The sequence below is a fragment of the Psittacula echo genome (assembly GCF_963264785.1).
Source record: "Psittacula echo genome assembly, chromosome: 14".
NCBI classification, from domain to species: domain Eukaryota; kingdom Metazoa; phylum Chordata; class Aves; order Psittaciformes; family Psittacidae; genus Psittacula; species Psittacula echo.
The window spans coordinates 11225794-11246118 of NC_137750.1; the positions used below are offsets into that span (position 1 = coordinate 11225794).

The following is a 20325-nucleotide window of genomic DNA, read 5'->3' on the forward strand; positions in this document are numbered from 1 at the left end:
TTCTTCTCCGAAGCACAGCCAGCTGCCCGCAGCACAGTGTGCAGACGAGTGACAAGCCATGCGCAGGAGCAGTGAGCCAACACACAGCTTGACTGCACAGATTTGCTGCAGTCAATTATTTTTTTAAAACTAAAGCTAAGCTGCACAAAGCTCTCTTGAGGTGGCCTACAAGCTACACTGGCATTTGTGGGCTATCATTGTAGTGTTTGCCAGCAGTTCTCGTATTCTTTTTTCCCCAAACCTGATGCTGAGTTGTCATTTCTTCTACTCCCACATCCTCTATCATCAATTACCTGGTTTCCTCACACACATCCATCTCACTCCCCACCTCCCAAACCCCTCCCTGCACTCCCCAGCCCAATATCAACCCTACCTCACCACTGTGCTTACTCTGACCTCCTCCATCTCTCATCCACAAGCTTATTAACTTTTTCTGCAGTGGGAGTGGCATGAAGGCGAGTTCAGCTCCTGCCATCACACTTAATGCACCGGGGCCCCAGCTCCGTGATGGATCTGAACATGCTCATGGGCTGCTGCTGCTCCATGGTTTTCTGCAATGCTGCCAGCCCTGAAGCAGGCTTGAAGCAAGACCTGCCTTCCTCACAGGGGAAAGGATTCATGGATTGGGGTCTCTTGCTGATGAGCAAAAAATGGGCTTTCAGGTCACCGAATCATAGAATAGTTTGGGTTGGAAGTGACCTTCAAAGCTCATCTTGTCCAACCCTGCTGCAATGAGCAGGGACATCTTCAACTAGATCACGTTGCCCAGAACCACATCCAGCCTGGCTTAGAATGTCACCAGGGATTGCTCTAATTCATCGTTTTACAAGAGAAGGGATGCCTCCATCCACCCCAAAGTGAGCCCTGGCTGACTGCTGGAAGTACCTGGGCAGCTGCTGTGTTCCCCGTGGGACAGCATGTCCAATGGGGGGCACGGTGAGCCCCCAGGCGCTGGGTTGGCCCAGTGTCATTGCACAGACTTCAAAGGGGCCACTCTTGATCTGTCCCTTACCAGAGAGAGCACACTCATGCCTGCCTCTGGTTTTTAACCTTTCAGCTGAGGAAGGAGCCGTGCCAGAGCAAGACTCTCTGGGGTAAGAATAGCATCTGCCATCTTAGGACACAACACAGTTGTCCAGCTCCTGCATGGCAGCACGTTGTGCTGAGATATAGAAGGCAACCTACCCGCCAAGGAATGTCTTCGAGCGCTATTAGTGGAAACGGATCATCTCCACAAACAGGCATGACCCCGTGCAGGAGTCTTGCAAGAGCAGAGCTATTCTGGGCTCCTGACACTGAGGATGAAGGGAGACACAGGACAGGCTGGTCCTCCTGGCCCAGGAGGAAGGGTCCAGGGGGAAGCTGGGAAGTTGCTGGGGATACCAGGCCAAACCTTAGCCCGTCAGCACTGCCCAGCCATGTTTATGGCAAGTCCTGTCTGAAGATGTGTACCTGTCCCTGAGCTTAGGGCACGTGGCTGCCTGCTTCATTTTCAACCACATCCATGAAGGCTACACAAAACCAGAGGCTGTGTAACTGCATGCAAGTAAACGAAATCCTTTGCAGCCAGAAGTGTATTCACCTATTACTTCCTGAAGTTCACTATCTTTGGGTGGTCTTCGGCACCACGGATGTTTGAGAGGCCCCTTTTCCTCTTCCCAGCCATCAAAATTCCCTCCCTGACTTATTTCAATCCACTTAACATCACCTTTCTTGTTGTGGTATGGATTTCTTTCATTCCAATTTATTTTTGTCTCATTTTTTGTTTCATTTCATTGCCTTGTCAAAGCTGGATCTGCACATTAAGCTCTCAGCAGGGGTGAAAAACATTATCCCAGAAGTTTTCCAGCTGGATCAGCTGGCCAAGTCAATCTCCCTCAGGACCCCACATTCAGCTGGGCAGAGGCACAGCAGCAGCGCTAGCAGGCAGGAACAAGTGCTCATGGAATTCAGTATGTACCAGGTAGCTTATAAAGTGCTGACACTAAATGCTGTCCCACACCCTTAGTGGATGGATCTCATGCTGGCTCTTGGAACAAGGCCCCTTGGCAGAGACCTTGTCTTCTGAGCCATTCCCAGGCATGCGCAGCACTCCTGCAGATGAAGACCTGGTTGGTTCAGCAGACCAGAGGCACAACTATTCATTCCAGCACCATCATAAGTGAAACTGGCTCCTGCTACAGCCCCCAGCAGTCTGGCCTTGCCAGGAACCTCTGCACTAGTTGGGCATCTCCCTGCGTATGCCATAGGACAGTAAAACTGCTCACCTAAAGACAGGCAGGTGATACAGAGAAAGGCTTTACCCCATCTTGGTGCTAGGCGATCAGGCTCAGGTTCCTACAAAGAAGCCTTCCCAGATGAAGACTCAAACAGAATCTTAAAACCCTTTCCCTGGTATGGCAGGCTGTGTGATGGGCATGCAGACAGGGCTGTGTGCGCCTCTGAGACTCTCCAGCAGCAGAGTGCTTCTATTTGTGTTGTCCTGAACCACCACAGCTCAGCATGGGCTGAGCTTCCTTGCGGCAACTCAAGCTGTGAAGCTTTGTGACCATGGCCGTGCATTTCTTTCAATCTGTTTTATTCTTGCTGCACGAAATTGGCAGTGCACAAAGTGGGCCACAGGCTCTCCACAGAGCTGCACTGCTGCCAGCAAGCCCTGAGCCTCCTGCACTTGTGCTCTCAGCTCCTCAGCTCCAAATGAGCAGCTGAACAGAAGTCATCCCTTGGGAGAGCAAAAGAGCAACACATCCACATCTGTCCCAGTTGGTGTGAAAAACTAACATTCAATTCCAATTCCTCCAAATCACAGGTCTGTAACAGTGGATGGAGACCCCTCTTGAGATCATGCTGTGCAGACAGCTTTTGGGGAAACTAATGGCTAGACTGACTGAGAAGGTTTATCAGAGTTCCAGGTTTCTCAGACAAGCTGAAGAGCTTGCAGCTCATCAACTCAGTATTTCATGAGGTTATTTTTTGGGCAGAGTGACAGGAAACCTTTGGCCACTGCATAACAATCATTATCAAATGCTCCTAAAGGAAATGTGAAAACCCAGGTGTGTAACTAGTTCGGAGACTGGGGGGATAAACTTCAAGCAGCTACTCAGATTTTGCTGCTATTATTATAGACCAGTTGATAACTATTTACAGCTTAACAACTATGTGAGACACTGAGGTTCAAGTCCTCATCTGCTTAGAGCTGCAACACTGGATAGCTCAGAAGTGGGGCAACTTTCTGAAATGCAGATTGACTACAAGGGGAACAGAAATACTTAATTTGTAATGCACATAGATGGCTGTTGGTTCACAGGCTGGACCAGTCGTTCTCCCATGAACAGATACAGCAGTGAAGCTAAGCAGGAATGCTGTAACTCTGTTCAAACTCCATGTTTGACATACCACATCTGCTCTGACAGTAGTTTATTCTCAGCTTCATTTGACAAGGTCGGGATATCTGCTTTCAGGCAGAAGGTACGGAGGGAGCCTGTCAAATACCTAGATTTAAAGGTCAGGACAAAATTGCTCACATATGGTCAGAGAAGCAGTGGGACTTGAACCCTTAGCTTAGAAAGAAAATTACTCTCATATGAACATCAGCATTTGGAGCATCTGAAGTTGCAGGTATCTACTTTATTAACACTGGTACAGCAGCAGAGTGGCAGAAAATGTTTGTGTCTGTAAGCAAGTGGAAGATTTCCTCCTACCAGCGTAGCTCTAGCTACTGCAAATCCACAGCTGGGAAGATGCTTTGTGTAAGTTCTGGTTATCCCAGAGGAAGCTCATTTTTCTCTTCTGAACACTACCTGGAAAGGAGAAACTTTGTTTAGTCCACACATTAAGATAAGTCATTTGGTCCCCAAAATTATCTGTCTCAATGCACCATCCAGCTAGGATATGCAACCAGAGCCCAGGTCAATGTAGTGGTGTAACCCTGAAGACCACACATCACTTGATGTCATGCTGGCAGACTAGTGGGTTGAAATGGAGAAACGCTGGCTTTTCTAAAGTGCAACTTTACTGTTGCAGTGCTCCAGCACTGCACCCCCATCCTCTGGAACAAGATGTATCCCGGCATTTCCAAAAGTGAATGCAAAGGATAGAAAGGAGCAAAAGGAGGTATTGATCCACCAGATCTATTACAAGATTTAGGCATTACAATCCTTAATTTTTAGGCCTCCCATAGCAGAATCCAAAACTTAAGCCAGGTGCCCAGGCTCCCTATATACTGCACAGAATCAAAGCAGGATATAAAATTATAGTATATTGCAGAGAGAGTCACCCATACTCACTAGGTTCAACCTGCCTTTACCTGGGGATACCCAATAGGAGATATCTGAAATCTTGCCCCTGTCAGGCTTTCAATTCAACTAGAGATTCAGCATTCCTTCTATAAGGTAATCTCATGTCTGTAAACTTTGTTCAGGACTGGACTCAGCTTTCCAAGTGCTTCCCCTGGGGTCTTGGTGAGATAACCTTATAAGCACTGAGTCATCAGAGCCTTTTACTGGAGCATCACATTAAGGGATTCACTGAAAGGTGCACACCATTCTCTGGTAGAACCAACATTGGCTATCGTGTGTCAGGACAGAGCCTTCAAGAGAAAGCATGTCTTCCATAGCATCTCTCTTGAGTTAAAATGCGGTATGAGTAAGAAGATGCTGTGAGGAAGCAGAAGGCAGCCTGGAGCCAAGGTTCTCCATTTCCTAGATATGTGCAGTCAAAAGGTGTTACACCTGCTCAGATCACACTAGGAAAAACAGGCTCTGGATTTTGTACCAACCACTCTTGGGCTGGAGATAGACGACTGCCCAGGAAGTTGAGCTAAGGACACTGCTGCTGCATATTACTTAATCAGAACATTAATTCTGCTTAAGGATCACAGGACAGTTATTTTAGGGATACTCAGAATTAGGTTGGCTCTCAATACTGTCACTTTATGAAGTCACTTCTTAAATCTGAAACAAATTGGATGAAACTAGCCAGAAGGCTCATGAGCCTTCAGCCACCAGAGCCTGAAGTGCTACTCACAGAATCATAGTAGCTCAGAATTGTTTGGGTTGGAAGGGACCTTCAAGCATCATCTAGTTCAGAACTCCTGCCATGGACAGGGACATTTTCAATAGATCGGGCTGCCCAAAGCCCTATCCAGCCTGAGCTTGAATACTTCCAATGATGAAGTATCCACTATTTTTCTGGGCAACCTGTTCAGTGTCCCACCACTCTCATTGTAAAATGTTTCTTATGTCCAACCTAAATCTCCTCTCTTTCAGTTTAAAACCATTGCCTCCTGTCATTAGAGGCTTTGGTAAAAAGTATTTGTCTCTTGTATAAGCCCCCTTTATACACTGAAAGGCCAGAATAAGGTCTTCTCAGAGCCTTCTCTTCACCAGGCTGAACAACTTCAGTCCTCTCAGCCTTTCTTCAAAGCCCACTCCTTCCAGAACACTGCTTTCTGAGTGATGGCTATGTCCACCAGCAAGGTACAAATCTACTGCTTGACTTGCTTGAGCAAACAGTACAGACTGCATAACCTGCCTCCTGCAATAACGGTTTACCTTTGCAGAAGGGACTGCTTGGGTTTTAACTCTGAGCTTGTTTACTTGGCTTTCAGCAATATCTGCCCTTTCCTCAGCCTCTTCCAGTTTGTGCTGTGCTTTTCTGAATTTGGAGAGATTGGTATTGGCTTGCTCATCCTGAAATGGCAAAACAAAAGGAATTAAAAATCCCCCTGACAACATGCTGGCACACAGAGATAACTTTTAAACTGACAGTCCTAGAAAATGCTGAATAAGTTTTTGCTTCATTTAGTGACTCACAGCTTCCTCAGCTTGACTTTTGTAGGATTTGATTTTCATCTGCAGTTTGTCTACCAGATCTTGTAACCTCATCATGTTCTTCCTGTGTTCTTCATTCTGTAGAAAGAGAATATGCAATTATGCATCCTTGGGAGATAAAAGATCAGGAGAATTGCTTTCTCTTTACACCCACCTGGAAAGTCAGCTCTTTGACACGCCGTTCGTATTTGCGGATGTTTTTCATAGTCTCTGCAGATCGTTTTTGTTCTTCTTCCAGCTCAGCTTCTAACTCCCGGATCTGGTGAATTAACCGACAGTTGGCTTGAGCCCTCACATAAAACTTAGAGAAGAAAGGCATCTTTGACACCATTGTTCAGCACTGGCACCCACCCTGGCCTCCGTCTTCAAGAGCTGTTTCTTTCCTCCCTTCAGTGCCAACTGCTCAGCCTCATCCAGACGGTGCTGCAGGTTCTTCACCATCTGGTCCAGGTTCCTCTTCATCCTTTCCAGGTGGGAGCTGGTGTCCTGCTCCTTCTTCAGCTCTTCTGCCATCATGGCTGCCTTGGAAGGAAGATGACACAAGAAACTGGAAGCATGTGAAAGAACAGTGCACGCTGTGTACCATCCGAGGATGTGTTACCAGTTCCTAATGATCCTGCCACATTTCCTGCTTTGTGACATGACAGTGGCAGAAATAGCAGGAAAAAGAATAGGAAAAAATCTGCCTCACTGCACAAGCAGAGCTTGGAACAAAGAAAGGGTAAATGCTCCATCCCAGTGTAGGGTCATTACTGTGACCTTCACTGACACAGAGGTGCCCTGTGGTAGAGCAACAGCCGCAGCAAAGCTTGGGAGCAGTACATGGCATAGCTGAGAGGCTTCTCTGCATAACACACGTGCAATGTGATGGAGTCTCTGTGTTGTGCCTTAGCGCATGCCGTGTTATTCCCACGATGGCCTGGATGACAGTGTTACAGTGCAGAAAACAGTTTAAAACCAGCTATGTTATTTAAGACAAAACTAGGATATATTTTGCTCTCAAACATTTGATTCCACAGGATCAAATGAAGTGTTTTGGTGAAATACTGAGTAATGTTACTTACAAATAATGTAAAATTCAGCAAATTGCTTTGGCAGCAAAATATATTAAAAAGTCTAAATTGAAAACTGTGAGAATGAAATAATGATATTTAAATTTGATATGTTACATGTATGTGTCTAATTCATTACAATGTTCTATTTTCTGTTTAATTAAAAGAGAATAAAAATGATTTTTCATTAGCAAATGGAGAAGTTTTCATTCTATTTTAACTCTAAATAATGTTTTTAAGTGTTAAGATTTTGGTTTGATCCTATGCATCAAAAATCATCAGCAGGCTGGGTACCAGCTCTATTTCCTGGCTGGAATTCACTGGCCTTTCAAAGGAGCATGTAGGACCAGTTTTGAATGGAAATTCACAATTCTCAGTTGAAAAGTTCTTCAATAGGATTTGGAAAAGATAAATTTTTAAAGTCATTACCCACTTTACTGGTTTCAATACTGCAAGGTTATTTTGTGGTTGACATTCTCATGCAGCACTAGACAAATCTGGTTTAGACTGACTAAATGTGCGTTTAGTTCATTACGATGACAACAGCCCCAAGAACTCATCTGTCAGCAGGACAAGTTCCCTGCTGTTCTCATCCTCCTCTGAGGGCCTCTTCAACCAGGCCCACAGACTGGTTTTTCTCTGTCCAACTTGTGGCAAGAGCATTTACATTAACTCCCTGCAGCAATGCCATTGGGAAGCCCCGAAAATTCAAAGAGAAAAGCACAGTAACATCCTCACATCTGTGATTGCCTTCTTTGCTCTTTCTTCAGCATTTTTTGCTTCATCAGTAATATTTTCCACCTCAGTTTGGATTTGTGCCATATCAGCTTCAAGCTTCTTCTTTGTATTATGAAGGCTGGTATTCTATAAGGGAGAAAGAGGCTTTAAGTGTTTGTATTTGGTCTCTTACACAGTGAGACCATGAATTACTATTACTTTATGAATTTCTAGACCCCCAAAATATGTCTTCCTTAGCAAAGTAAACACCTGGGTATGGAGGAGCTGCACACGTTCAGTGGCATCCAGAAGCTCCTGCTCAGCCAATTTCCTGGACCGCTCCGTCTGCTCCAGGGCTGCCCGTAGCTCCTCAACTTCAGCCTGCAACAGGTTTGCTCTGCGCTCCACCATGGCCACCTGCTCCTTCAGGTCCTCCTGTGTCCTCAGAGCATCGTCCAACTGCCGCTGTGTATCCTAAATATGAAGAGCCAATTTTGTCCTAATGAATTTCTTGGACACTGTGCTTCCAAATGAATCAACCTGAAAGGTAGACCAGGACCTTGAGAACTCCCTGGATGCTTTGCAGGTGTTTCTGTGCCTCGGCAGCCTGGCGGTTGGCATGGCTCAGCTGGATCTCCATTTCATTCAGGTCTCCCTCCATCTTCTTCTTCAGCCTTAAGGATTCACTTCTGCTCCTGATCTCAGCATCCAAAACACCCTGCATTGTCTCCACAGTCCTTTGATTGTTCTTTTTTAACTGGCTGATCTCCTCATCTTTCTCAGCAATCTTTCTGCTGATTTCTGATTTAATCTGAGTCAGTTCTTGGTTGATGCCAAGAATTTTCACCTCTTCATGCTCAAGAGTTGCCTTTAAATGGTGAAAACCAAACACAAAAGTAACAGTTCAGAGAACACCATCGTTGTGATGGTACTCAGTGACTTACACAAACTCCCAGTTTGTGGTAATCAACCTCACACATAGCCACTGCCCAGGAAAGAGAACAGAAAGCTCTTCAGGCTGCTGTCTGCTTTTCCCAGGAATATTTAAACTAACTCACCTCTGCTTCCTCCAGAGCTAATCGCAGCTCAGATTTTTCTACTTCAGCTTGCTTTTTGGCTTTCTCGAGGTCTCCAATCATTTTGCCATTTTCAGTAATGTGTTCAGTCAGATCAGCTATTTCCTCTGTGAGATAAGAATGACATCAGCCTGGGGCAGCCAGAGAAGCTGAACTCTCTGCTTTGTGACTGTGTTCAACACACAGATGTACATGTGTACACAGTTCTATACACATGTACAGATAAAACCAGATACAGCCATTTCTTGCACAACAACATAGACACAGGGGCATCAGTGTGGTTTCATAGCCCTCCTTACACTGGAAGATATCTGTATGTGTTTATGTCTCTGGGTACGCCATCGGGGTCTTGTTGTTATATATTCACAGTTCATCTGTAAAATCCACTTCCACAAAGCTGCACAGCCTCTTGAGGGCACCATCCTTACCTGGGAGCAGCACCTAAATGCCCTTGATCTTATGTCTCTGCAGTAGATAATGGAGAGCCAGGATATTGGTTTTATTTGCTTAATCACTTCTCTTACTTGCTCAACACCTTTTGGTGAGACATTTATATTCTCCATTAAAATAGAGAGAATAGCAATGAGAGAGTCCTGTAACTTAGTGTACCTCTGGCAGCCACGAGCACACTTGTAGAGCACAGCTTGCAGTGGTAGGACTGTGGACAGCTAATGGGAAACCAGAGCCAAACACTTACGTTTGAGAGCCTTGTTCTCCCGTTTGATCATTTCAAGCTGATCTAAGGTTTCCTCATAGGCGTTTTTCACTTTGAAAAGCTCTGTGTTTAGTGAGCGTGATTCTTTAGAGAGAGCTTCCCGCTCCAGCTGGCTCTCCTCATACTTCCCCTTCCATTCTGCCATGACCTGAAAGACATTGTGTTTCATTTCCTGCTAGTACAGAAAATGTTATTTGTGGTTATTTTCTGTACTAGATAAACACTACAGTCTCTGAAAACAAGCAAATCCCCATTGCCATGCTCTAGAGGAGCTTCTAATTTAGTCTCAACTTGATTTCAGTACTGACTTAAGTGAGGAGTATTAGTTTGGCCTTCTAGAAAGGCTAGACTTAAAAGATACTGTGCTCCCTCCTCACCTTATCAAAGTTCTGCTGTTTCCTGTTAAGGGCAGCAGCCAAAGTGTTTGCTCTCTCTCTGTCCACTGTCAGATCCTCCACTTCCCCCTGCAACTTCAAGTTAATCTTCTCCAAGGAGGTACACTTTGAATTCACAGTCTCTGCCTGCTGCCCTGCTTCCTGGAGACGCTGACAGAGCTTTTTCCTTAAGGAACATAAAGAAAACAAGCATATGATTCAGAAAATCATTGTATTATCATAGAATCATAGAATGGTTAGAGTTGGAAAGGACCTTAAAATCATCTAGTTCCAACATTATAGTTATGAACATAATTTCCTGAGTACAGTATCAGAAGTAATTGTTTTCATTAAGTGCCTATACAAACCCCAATAGAATAATTTAGGCCAGGCTACTAAAAGTAGGTCTATGTTCTGCACAATGTACATAACCTCTGGACAGCTCAGTTCAGCTACCACGTACTTGGCCTCCTCCAGCTCCTCCGTGCGCTGAATAGCGTCCGTCTCATATTTGGTTCTCCACTGGGCCACTTCGCTGTTGGCCTTGGACAGGGCACGCTGCAGCTCTGCCTTGGCTTCCTGTTCCTCCTCATACTGTTCCCGGAGCAAGTCACAGTCGTGGCGAGCAGACTGCAAGGCATGGGCCAGCGCGTTCTTGGCCTAAAAGTTACCCATAATAGCATGTACGTATGTTAGCTGTGACCAGCAGGTGACACCCTCACCATGCACGCTGAAGATACGGTCACTGCAGCTTGGGCAGAAGACAAAGGGCCAGAGCTTTCTAAGCGTTCAGGCAGCTATCTTCAGCTGCAACCAAGTTTTCTCAGCTCTACCACCGACAAAGACCAAGGGTGGTGCTTTCACCTTGGCATATGCTGTAGCTTTTCTTCCCTGGGGCTACAGAAGCAAAAGAAATCACATCGACCATTGCTTTAAAGTTAAAAAAATTCACCAAAACTGAAACCACTTTTCACATGTCAGGGACATCCTCAGCAAAGCACTTAAACACCGTGCTCCCTCTACACATCCTGCCCAGGGGTAACTTTATTGGGTTAGACTGTAGGCAAAGTTACTTACAAACTTCCAGAAGTGTTTTTTAAGTGAACTGAGGCCCTGATTCATTTTGAAGCCTTAGCATGTGCTCAGTGGTCAGCACTACCTTGCTCTCTTCCTCTAGCTGCCTCTTCAGCTCTTCTATTTGCTGTGCAATTGCCTGCTTGCTCCTGGCCAGCTGCACAGTTATGGTTTCCTTCTCTTCGAGTTGACGGCTCAGTTCACCTGTGACAGGAGAAGACAAGTTTCCAGTCCTGTCAGGATTAAACATTCTGAAAACAGGTATAATATATAATAATGCATAACAATAATCAGTAACAGACAAGTGAAATCACACATTACATCTTTATCTGATCACTTGTTACCTTTACATATATACTTTTACCATTCTCATGGCATATGTTTTACCATGTCATCTTTATCCTCAGAGTAATGCAGGGTTTAGTAATGAAACTATGAGATAGATGTAACTGACACTTATCTCCTTCAATATTACCCCTATTCTGCTTCAGTCATGAGCTTTACTGTTCATTCAGACTTCCATATATGCATGTTTAACCCACAACTCTCTCAGCTTTAACTATTCAAGTGCGTACTACTGAATTTCTATAGGGTTTCAAACCTGCTTAGTAATATCCTGTACTATCTCCGCAACTGATTCCAGATAGGTTTGCCTATTTTTTTTTCCCCACACAGGCATTTGCAATATACAGTGCAGTGCATTTGGGCACTCAATGCTACAAGGAACCTGATTCATCACTGCTGCTGCCAGAGGACCAGAGCTACCTGTGCTCCATCAACAGGATTGTCTAGTGTGAGGCGTGTGGCGGTTGGAACTAGATCATCTTAAGGTCCTTTCCAACCCAAACCATTCTATGATTTTACATATCCTAAAGTTTCACTTCATAAGCTTTACAAGAACTGGAAAACATTTATTCTACATCACCTTCTGTCCTGTGGGCTGAAGTAACATCTCCTTTCTTGGAGAGGTATAGCCCATGCTGCCACCCCTAGAATTCTTGGGTCTGCTTGTAGCCCTCTAAAATTGTCTTTTTCAGACTTCTGAGCCAATTTAGGGTTTTGACAAGCTTTCCATTTTGTTATAAGATTCCCCTAGAGCACTATGCACAATGACATTACAACAAACTGATCAGATCTATAGCATCATCTTGTAAGCATGCTCACTTCAGAAAGGTCGCACAGAAGAAAAGAAGGAAGAATGTGGTTATAGTCTGTGTATCCCACATGACATTCTCCACCAGAAGATGTTTAAATGCCCTTTTCTCTGTTAAGGGATGGAGATGTGGGAGTCACAGATCACAACCAATAGCTAGTTGAACACCTTTTATTAATAAAGTCACTACAATTATTAGCCTCGAGCGGTTAATGCCAGGCAACTCTGAACACAGCACAGGTATGCATTTCTTCACAGCTCACTCTCACACACATTCACTCATATGCCTCTAGTAGGAGCAATACCTGAAGGCCAAACCCAGCTCTTTGCTCAGAAGCAGTCTTAGTCAAAAAGACCCTAAGGGGCTCCTGGTTTCATCAAGTGGTACATTTAATGCTGTAGTCTTTGCATACAGCAGCCACCATCCTCCTGGATGTGGTCGCAGTTATAGAACCTACTGTTGATGCTGTTGATGCTGTTTGCCAGTGGCTTTGGGCTGGTTTGACAGGTCTTAGTGTTCTACACTTGGCAGCTCTTGTGGATTCATCAGGACTACTAGCCTCCAGAGATTACCAGATTTTGGGAGACTTTCACATGCAACGCCCTCTTTGGCATGCTGTTCCCTTGTAACTGTATTACCATCCACATACAGATGTGGCTATAGAGCTCATTCACATAAATCCATATGAATTCACATAAAAAGGAGCTCCATGGCAGGTGTAGCTCTGTGCTTCAGCTGCTAGAACAGCAAATGTCAGCACTCCCTGACCTGCTGTTGTGTAAAACCCCAAAAATTCAGGTTAGTTTAAGTCAATTCAGTGGCATTTTAATTTGAGATGCCTGACGTTGCAGTCAACCAGACCAAAGAGCATTCATGCTCATCACACCCACTGTTGCAACAAGTCTGTGTGGGAACAGTTACAAGCTTCATGAGGGTAGCACACACAGAGGTACTGTGCACACAGTGATTACGTGCACTCTTGGTGGAGTAACTGCAGTTCTAACAGGTTATTCAAGTCATTTTGGACAGTCCTGAATTCCCAGTGCCTCTGCATGGAATCAGCTGTGTCACATCATTCTAGGAATTAGTCACCTAAGCAAAGAATGGTTGCAATTGGCATATGAACTTTAAAATGTCACTCATGGACTCACTGCCTTGGATTTATTTCTCATGCTGTCCGTGCCTGTACCAGTGAGTCTGGAAGTAGAACGTGCACCTTGGGTACAACAAGTCTCACTCACAGTACACATTAGAGGGCATGGGAAAAAATATGCCCTCAGCAGATCTTTGTGCCTTCCTTACCAGACTCTGTCTGAAGCTGAGCTTTTTGGATCACCATCTCATTCATGTTTCTCTGGTTTTCCTCAAATTTGGCTTTCATATCTCGCATCTGGTCTTCCAGAGTGCGGTACATTTTTTCCAGATGAGCCTGAAAGGGAGTAAGGAAGTGGAATTTGTGTATGTGTGTTTGTAATGCATCAACCTCCCACCAGACAGAAATGAAGCTAATGCAAGTATTTAACTTATAAAGGAACACCTTGGACTTAGTAATGGTCTCTGTACTACTGGCCAAGCTGTCGATCTCCATCTTCAGCTCACTCTTCTCCTTCTCCAGCTTCTGCTTCACTCGCTGCAGGTTGTCGATCTGCTCCCCAAGCTCAGCGGTGCTGTCCGCGTGCTTCTTGCGCAGGGCAGCAGCCGTGGCTTCGTGCTGCAGCGTGGCCTCTTCGAGGTCACGACGCATCTTCTGGAACTCGGCCTCACGCTTCTTGTTGAGGTCACTTCGAGCACTGGTGGCTCCTGCAGCCTCTTCAAGCCTTTGACTGATTCCCTCAAGTTCATTCGACAGCTCATGACAATGCTTCTCGGCCTTCGCCCGCATTGCCTTCTCACTTATGGTCTCCTCTTCCAGCTCTGCCACACGGGTCTGTATAATGAGGAAACAGCACATCAGGAATGAGTAAGGGAACAGACAATTCAGTGCTTAGTTTAACACATAATTGTCATAGTAGAATACCAAGGCCATTGTTTTGGAGGCTGTAAGCACCTGCAGCCCATGGAGGACCCCATGATGGAGCAGGGGGATGCCCAAAGGAGGCTGTGACCCTGTGGGAAGTCCATGCTGGAGCAGGCTCCTGGAAGGACCTGTGGCCCCATGGAGAGAGGAGCCCATGCTGGAACAGCTTTGTTGCAGGACTTGTGACCCTGTGGGGGGCCCACACTGGAGGAGTCTGATCCTGAAGGATGCACCTCATGGAAGGGATCCACCCTGGAGCAGTTGGTGAAGAACTGCAGCCCATGGAAGGTCCCGTGCTGGAGGAGTCCATGGAGGACTGTTTCCTATGGGAGGGACCCCATGCTGGAGCAGGGGAGTCCTCCCCTGAGGAGGAAGGAGTGGCAGAGGCAGTGTGGGATGAACTGACCAGGAGCCCCATTCCCTGTGCCCCTGCACTGCTGGGGCAGAGAAGGTAGAGAAAATTGGAGTAAAGTTGAGCCTGGGACGAAGGGAGGGGTGGGGGGAAGATGTTTGAGATTTGGGTTTATTTCTCATTACCCTACTCTGATCTGATTGGTAATAAATGAAACCGATTTCCCCAAGTTGAGTCTGTTTTGCCCATGATGATAACTGCTGAGTGATCTCTCCCTGTCCTTAGCTTGACCCATGGGCCTTCACTGGGTTTTCTCTCCCCGTTCAGCTGAGGAGGGCAGTGATAGAGCAGCTTTGGTGGTCACCTGGTGCCCAGCCAGGGCCAACCCACCTCACTTCTGTGGAGAAAATTATTACAGTGTATTGAGGCAACTACTGTGGCTAAGCCATAGATTTTACACTACCAACCATGGACAAGCATTTTTCAGGCTACTGCAGCTTAAACAAGCAAAAAAAGTAGGTCCATAAAGTCTCTTGCCTGCAATTCTCTGACCTTCTTCTGCAGCTGAATACCTGAACTCTGCTGTTCCTCAATTTTATTTTGCATCTCGTTAAATTCCAAGTCTTTCCTGTGAAGGAAATGTTCTTTTAATAAAGAGCAAATAGGTCCAGAGAAAAGCCAAATGATAAATTTGTTGCTATTTCTTAATCATACTTCCTCAATTTTTCATCTAAGTGGTGTTTATCATTCTCCAGCTCCACTGTGGTTTCCTGGGCAAGTTTCAAGTCTCCTTCAAGCTTTCTCTTTGTTCGTTCAAGGTCCGTGCAAACTTTTCTTTCTTGTTCAAAAGATTCTTCAACCTGTAACGTGAACACGTATAAGGATGGCTGATGGCACAACTGAAGAATCTGCCCCTTCTCCTTGTGCTGAACGTGCTTACATTGTTCACTTGTTGCTCCAGCTTGATCCTGGCTTTGGTGAGAGTATTAACTTTGTCCTCCTCAATTTGCAGGTCATCCAGTGCCTGCTGATGGGCTTCTTGTAGGCCCTTCTTCTCCTTGTCTAACTTCACAACAGTCTCATCTAAACCTGTCATTTCTTCAGTTAGATTTTTAACCTATTGTAAGGCAAAATACTTGAAGGTCAGTAATAATTTTGGCTTTTCCACAGGCTAGTGATCACACAAAGGCAATAAACTCATTGCTAGACTACATGGTCAAACTATACAGCCTTTCTGCTTATATATTACCCTTCTGAAGCCACAAAGCAACTCAACTTGCATTTTAATGCTTTATTGCATGCTCACAGGTTGGTTTTTCTGCGCAACAAAGATGACCAAATTCTGCACCAGGCCCACAGATCATGTTATTGTTCAAGTTGACTGCACCTCCACATCCTATCTACAGACATAGCAACTATTAATAAACGTGTAAATAGCAGAAATAGAAAGTACCTTGTTTTCTGTGGCATGCTTTTCTTTTTCAGCTTTAGCCAATGTTAACTCAAGGTCATCAATATCCTTCTTCAGTTCTGAACATTCATCCTCCAGTTTCCTCTTTCTGGCTGCTAGATCAGCATTTATCCCTTCTTCATCCTCCAGCTTTTCCATTACCTCCTTTATTCTTGCTTCCAGCTGGAATTTGGCTTTGATCACCTGGTCACATCTTTCTTCAGCATCAGCCAGATTTTCATTTTCCTTTTTACAGAAAACAGATACGTGTTTCATTGTCACACATCGGAACTGACACAGAAACCATGTGCTCATTGTGCAACTGGGACATGAAATAACACAATTTCCATTCAGCCCCTTCCTGAACACTCAGACAAAACTCATGTAATTGAGGAGCCAAAAATGGTCTTGAATTACTTACAGTCTGTACTTGCAGCTGCAGAGCCTTTTTCTCTTGCACCAGAGTCACCATTTTTAGTTCCAGTTCGTTCCTCTTGGTTTCTGATTTAGCCAGTTCTTCTTTTGTTCTCTTAAACTTTTCCTTCATCATGGCCATTTCTTTCTCAGTTTCCACACTTTTCAAAAGGGGTTTTAGCTTGAAGTACAGCTTCATCCAGGGCCAGTGCTTGACATTCATGAATGCACGGATGTTGTACTGGATGCAGAAGATGGACTCCCTGAAATCAAAGCGATCCATCAGTACTGTGAAAAAAGCACATCTTGAGAAAGCAGACCTCACAGAAGACACACACCTATGGTCCACCATTCTTTTCAATTCAAGCCTCCTGAGGTATCCCCTGCATAAAGCCTGTGTCTGTGTGATGAGTTTTCCTAAGCAATCATCTCGCATCTCTTCTAGGACACCCAGCAAACCTGCCTTGAAGAACACCTGCAAGGAAAGAACAGAGATCAGTCATTGCTGGGCTTCTATTTGAATGCAGTGAATGATTTTACATTGTGGGGAAGAAAAAAGTATTTACTTTAGTGTGTCCAAATTTGTATTGAGTATGATCTATCTCAATGGAAGACAGCAACTTCTCACACGCCTTCTTGTTATCCATAAACTGTCTTTCTGGAATGACAGCAGTGTTCAGAAGGCGGTATCTGACAAAATGAAGGGAAAAGCTTAACCATCAGTCTCCTGGTAGGGCACAGGATGCTCCAAGAACAGCTCTCACTTTGAAGGTTCAGAGGAAGGCTGAGGCTGACTCTCACCTCCAGCCTTCAAGAGCGGACCAGTAAGAAGCAGGTCAGATCAGTATTAGATGTGTCTTTATACTTTCCATAGTTGTTAAATAACAAAACACTCTTTTCCTAAGAACTATATCATTGACTTTAGCAAGCCTAGCAAGTTTAGCAAGTCTCTTCTCTCAGATGAATTGGCCTCAATGCAAACACAAGAATGATGTTACAGACCTTTGTTTAAAATCCCCATATAGTATCTTGTTAGGAAATCCTTTCCTGCAGATTCGAATGCCTTCCAGGACACCGTTACATCTCAGCTGGTGCAGAACAAGCTTGTGATCCATCAGGCCTGGCACAGAACATCATGGGAATAAGACTGACTTTTCTAGCATTGGTTAATTGATCTTCCTGCCAGTTTCTCATCTTTGTTGTGTGAATTACCTGGGGTCTTTGTTTCATTGGGAATGATACAACGCACAAAATGAGGATGGGTTGTTCGCAAGTTGGACATCAGCTTATTTAGGTTTTCCTGTGAAAAAGAGATAATTTGCAATCTCTATCTTACTTCAAGATATATCTCAGTATAATTTGACTCTGATAGAAAATGAAACTTCACAATTTTTTTCTTACTATTCTAGTGAATATTCTACAATCCCATACAGGCATCAGCACAGTAAATAGCTACTAACAGTGGATACAAGTCATAAACTTGCCTCCTGTCTTAAAATGAAAAGATGTCCTTAGTGGTTAGAAGCTAATCATAAGAGCTATTAAAACAGGAGAAGGATGGAAAGAAATGCACGATATTCTGGTATACCAACAGTGGTCTTTCTTGATCAAACAAACTTTTGATCGAATTAATTGATGGGTTCATTTGTTGGTTCTGTTAGATATATATAGAGATATATGTATATATAGATATATGTATTAGTTATGTGTATTGAAAAGAAAATTGAGCCACAAAATCAACGTCTGTCTATGACATCAAGTCATCTGCTCTGCAGCATAGTTTTTGTGAGCATTGCATTTCTTTAATTATCTCATGCAATAATGATATGTGGCCCATGTCACTGCCAGTGGGATGCAGCACTCATCATCCTGCCAGGAAGGGCTGAACCTCCTCCTGTCCCCGGAATACACATGTCACAACAACATCAAGGAGCTGCAACATGTAAGTTGTGTTGCTCACACTGACTACAAGGCACTGATTGCCATACAACATCCTGTACTCAAAGAGGCACATCCTGGAAGAAGCCAGTTGCAGCCAGATAAGGGCAGGATGTTATCACCAAAGGTATTAACACCAAAAACCAAACTGTTTTGGCACCAAAGCCAAAACAGCCTTTGGGCTGTCTTGAAACTGTGGAACCTGATCAAAGCACATGAATTCCCTTCTCCACCACTGGACCTCATCAGCAAAGCAGAATTCAAACTAACCTTTACCAGATCCCAAAGGTAACATTCCACAGCATTGTATGGCAACAGAGAAGGATGAAATGGTGACCTAGTGCAGAAGGTCTGGCAAAACTGCCTTCTCAGTGTTTTCTGCAGCTGGCTCAAGCTGTGCCAGAGAACACACCTACCCGAAAGAGTACAGAGACAGTTTGGAAGGAAGAGCCCTTTTTCTTGGTTCCTTTCTTCTTAATCCCACCACCTTCAGCTGGAAAATGAGATGACAGTCCCAACTGAGGTACTGCTGTAGATCCCTTTGACAGCACTAAAATTGTGCATCTAATACATAGAGCATGAATACTGACGTAACACTGATTCAAGTCAGGTGATACAGTTGGAAACACCAGACAGGAGACATGATTCTCTGATCTTACCTTCATCTGTGGAAGCAAAATCAGCATAAAGATTGCATAAAATTTTCATAGATGATTTCTGGTACAACCCAATGACTGTTTCATTCAGAGGGTCTTTGTTCTTCTCAAGCCAGCCAGTGATGTTGTAGTCCACTGTGCCAGCATAGTGCACCAGGGAGAAGTGAGCCTCAACCTTGCCTTTGGTAGGCTTTGGCTTCTGGAAGTTGCTGGACTTGCCCAGGTGCTGGTCATAGAGCTTGTTCTTGAAAGAGGTGTCAGTTGCCTTGGGGAACATGCACTCCTCTTCCAGGATGGAGAAGATGCCCATGGGCTGAATACAGAAAAGGCGTTTTCAAATAAGATAAATTCAAGCTATAATAATATAGAGTAAAGAAATGCTAAAGTACTGGAAGTATTTTATGGAGAATTAACTTGGGAAAAGCAGGGAAGCAAAGTTTTTTATGAACAACTGATAAGATATTCAAAAGCACCAAATTTTCATAAGTAGGGTTTTGAACTACCCAGACATTGGCTGGAAAACTAAGAAAGCCAAGCAAAAACTGTGCAGCAATTTCCTGGATTATCTGCAGCAACTTCCTTATCCAAAAGGTGCAAAAAAGCAGTCAGACATGAGGCTTTCTAACATTTGAATTTAACTGAGGAAAACCTGAAGAGGAACCAGTATGCAAAGACAGAAGAGAACTGGGGTAAATATGACAATGGAATGACAACTTCTAATGGTGTGTAAGACAGACAGAACAGAGGAAAAAAAGCAGTGTCTTTTTAGAAGGCAGAATACATTTCCAGTTGGTGGATGAGCAGTCACAAGTGTTAGGTTTAAAGGAAGGGAGGAGGTCAGGAGACCTGGAAGCTTCACAGAGAAACGGCATTGAAGGCGTTTGGTGCAAATGCTCTTGAGGATCCCTTCCAGTTCTGATCTCTGTGATTGCACACACTGCATGAGAAACTCACCTTCTCAATGAGCTCAATGCAGGCAGCCAGGTCCATCCCAAAGTCAACGAACTCCCATTCAATTCCTTCCTTCTTGTACTCCTCCTGCTCCAGCACAAACATGTGGTGGTTGAAGAACTGCTGCAGTTTCTCATTGGTGAAGTTGATGCACAGCTGCTCCAGGCTGTTGAACTAATATTTGAATAAATGTTTTAATACTGTTAAGCTGACCCAAATAAATTAGTTCACAGAGATACCAAGGCAAGGTCAGACAGAATATCCCTGAAGGGTTTTGGTAACAGTGCAAAGAATATATCATGGGTTGTCCTGGGGAAAAGTGCTGTGCAGCACATGGTCGATATAGTCTGCACTGGTGATGGTTTTGGGTGACCCTAAATACAGATGCTGTGGGAATTGAGATGGCAGCTTCATAGCTTTGCTTCTGCCATTTCTTTTCTCTTAGGTAGTGGGTGATGGACCTACAAAGGCAGAAGTAATTTCAGATGGATTTGCCCTGTTCTTGGGGGCTGCACTGGGGTAAGGGAGAGGAAAGGTCAGAAAAGTCAAAGAAG

General features: G+C 44.5%; 1 protein-coding gene across 1 annotated transcript in view; it reads right to left on the reverse strand.

The window, feature by feature from the left end:
• Positions 1-3620: 3620 nt before the first annotated feature.
• Positions 3621-20325, reverse strand: part of LOC308226923 (myosin-13-like) — a 31055-nt gene continuing 14350 nt past the window's right edge. Inside the window, exons 15-41 of the mRNA XM_080629076.1 lie at positions 19775-19945; positions 18824-19133; positions 18581-18657; positions 17439-17526; positions 17229-17346; positions 16793-16916; positions 16565-16701; positions 16234-16489; positions 15816-16058; positions 15303-15479; positions 15077-15222; positions 14900-14990; positions 13531-13920; positions 13296-13422; positions 10925-11043; positions 10229-10425; positions 9769-9952; positions 9374-9539; positions 8659-8783; positions 8160-8468; positions 7871-8074; positions 7622-7747; positions 6183-6353; positions 5986-6090; positions 5814-5909; positions 5553-5690; positions 3621-3800 (exon numbers count right to left, since the gene is read on the reverse strand). Of these exons, the coding sequence (XP_080485202.1) occupies positions 3777-3800; positions 5553-5690; positions 5814-5909; positions 5986-6090; positions 6183-6353; positions 7622-7747; positions 7871-8074; positions 8160-8468; positions 8659-8783; positions 9374-9539; positions 9769-9952; positions 10229-10425; positions 10925-11043; positions 13296-13422; positions 13531-13920; positions 14900-14990; positions 15077-15222; positions 15303-15479; positions 15816-16058; positions 16234-16489; positions 16565-16701; positions 16793-16916; positions 17229-17346; positions 17439-17526; positions 18581-18657; positions 18824-19133; positions 19775-19945 (4419 nt within the window). The 3' untranslated portion in view covers positions 3621-3776. The remainder of the gene's footprint in view (positions 3801-5552; positions 5691-5813; positions 5910-5985; positions 6091-6182; positions 6354-7621; positions 7748-7870; positions 8075-8159; positions 8469-8658; positions 8784-9373; positions 9540-9768; positions 9953-10228; positions 10426-10924; positions 11044-13295; positions 13423-13530; positions 13921-14899; positions 14991-15076; positions 15223-15302; positions 15480-15815; positions 16059-16233; positions 16490-16564; positions 16702-16792; positions 16917-17228; positions 17347-17438; positions 17527-18580; positions 18658-18823; positions 19134-19774; positions 19946-20325) is intronic.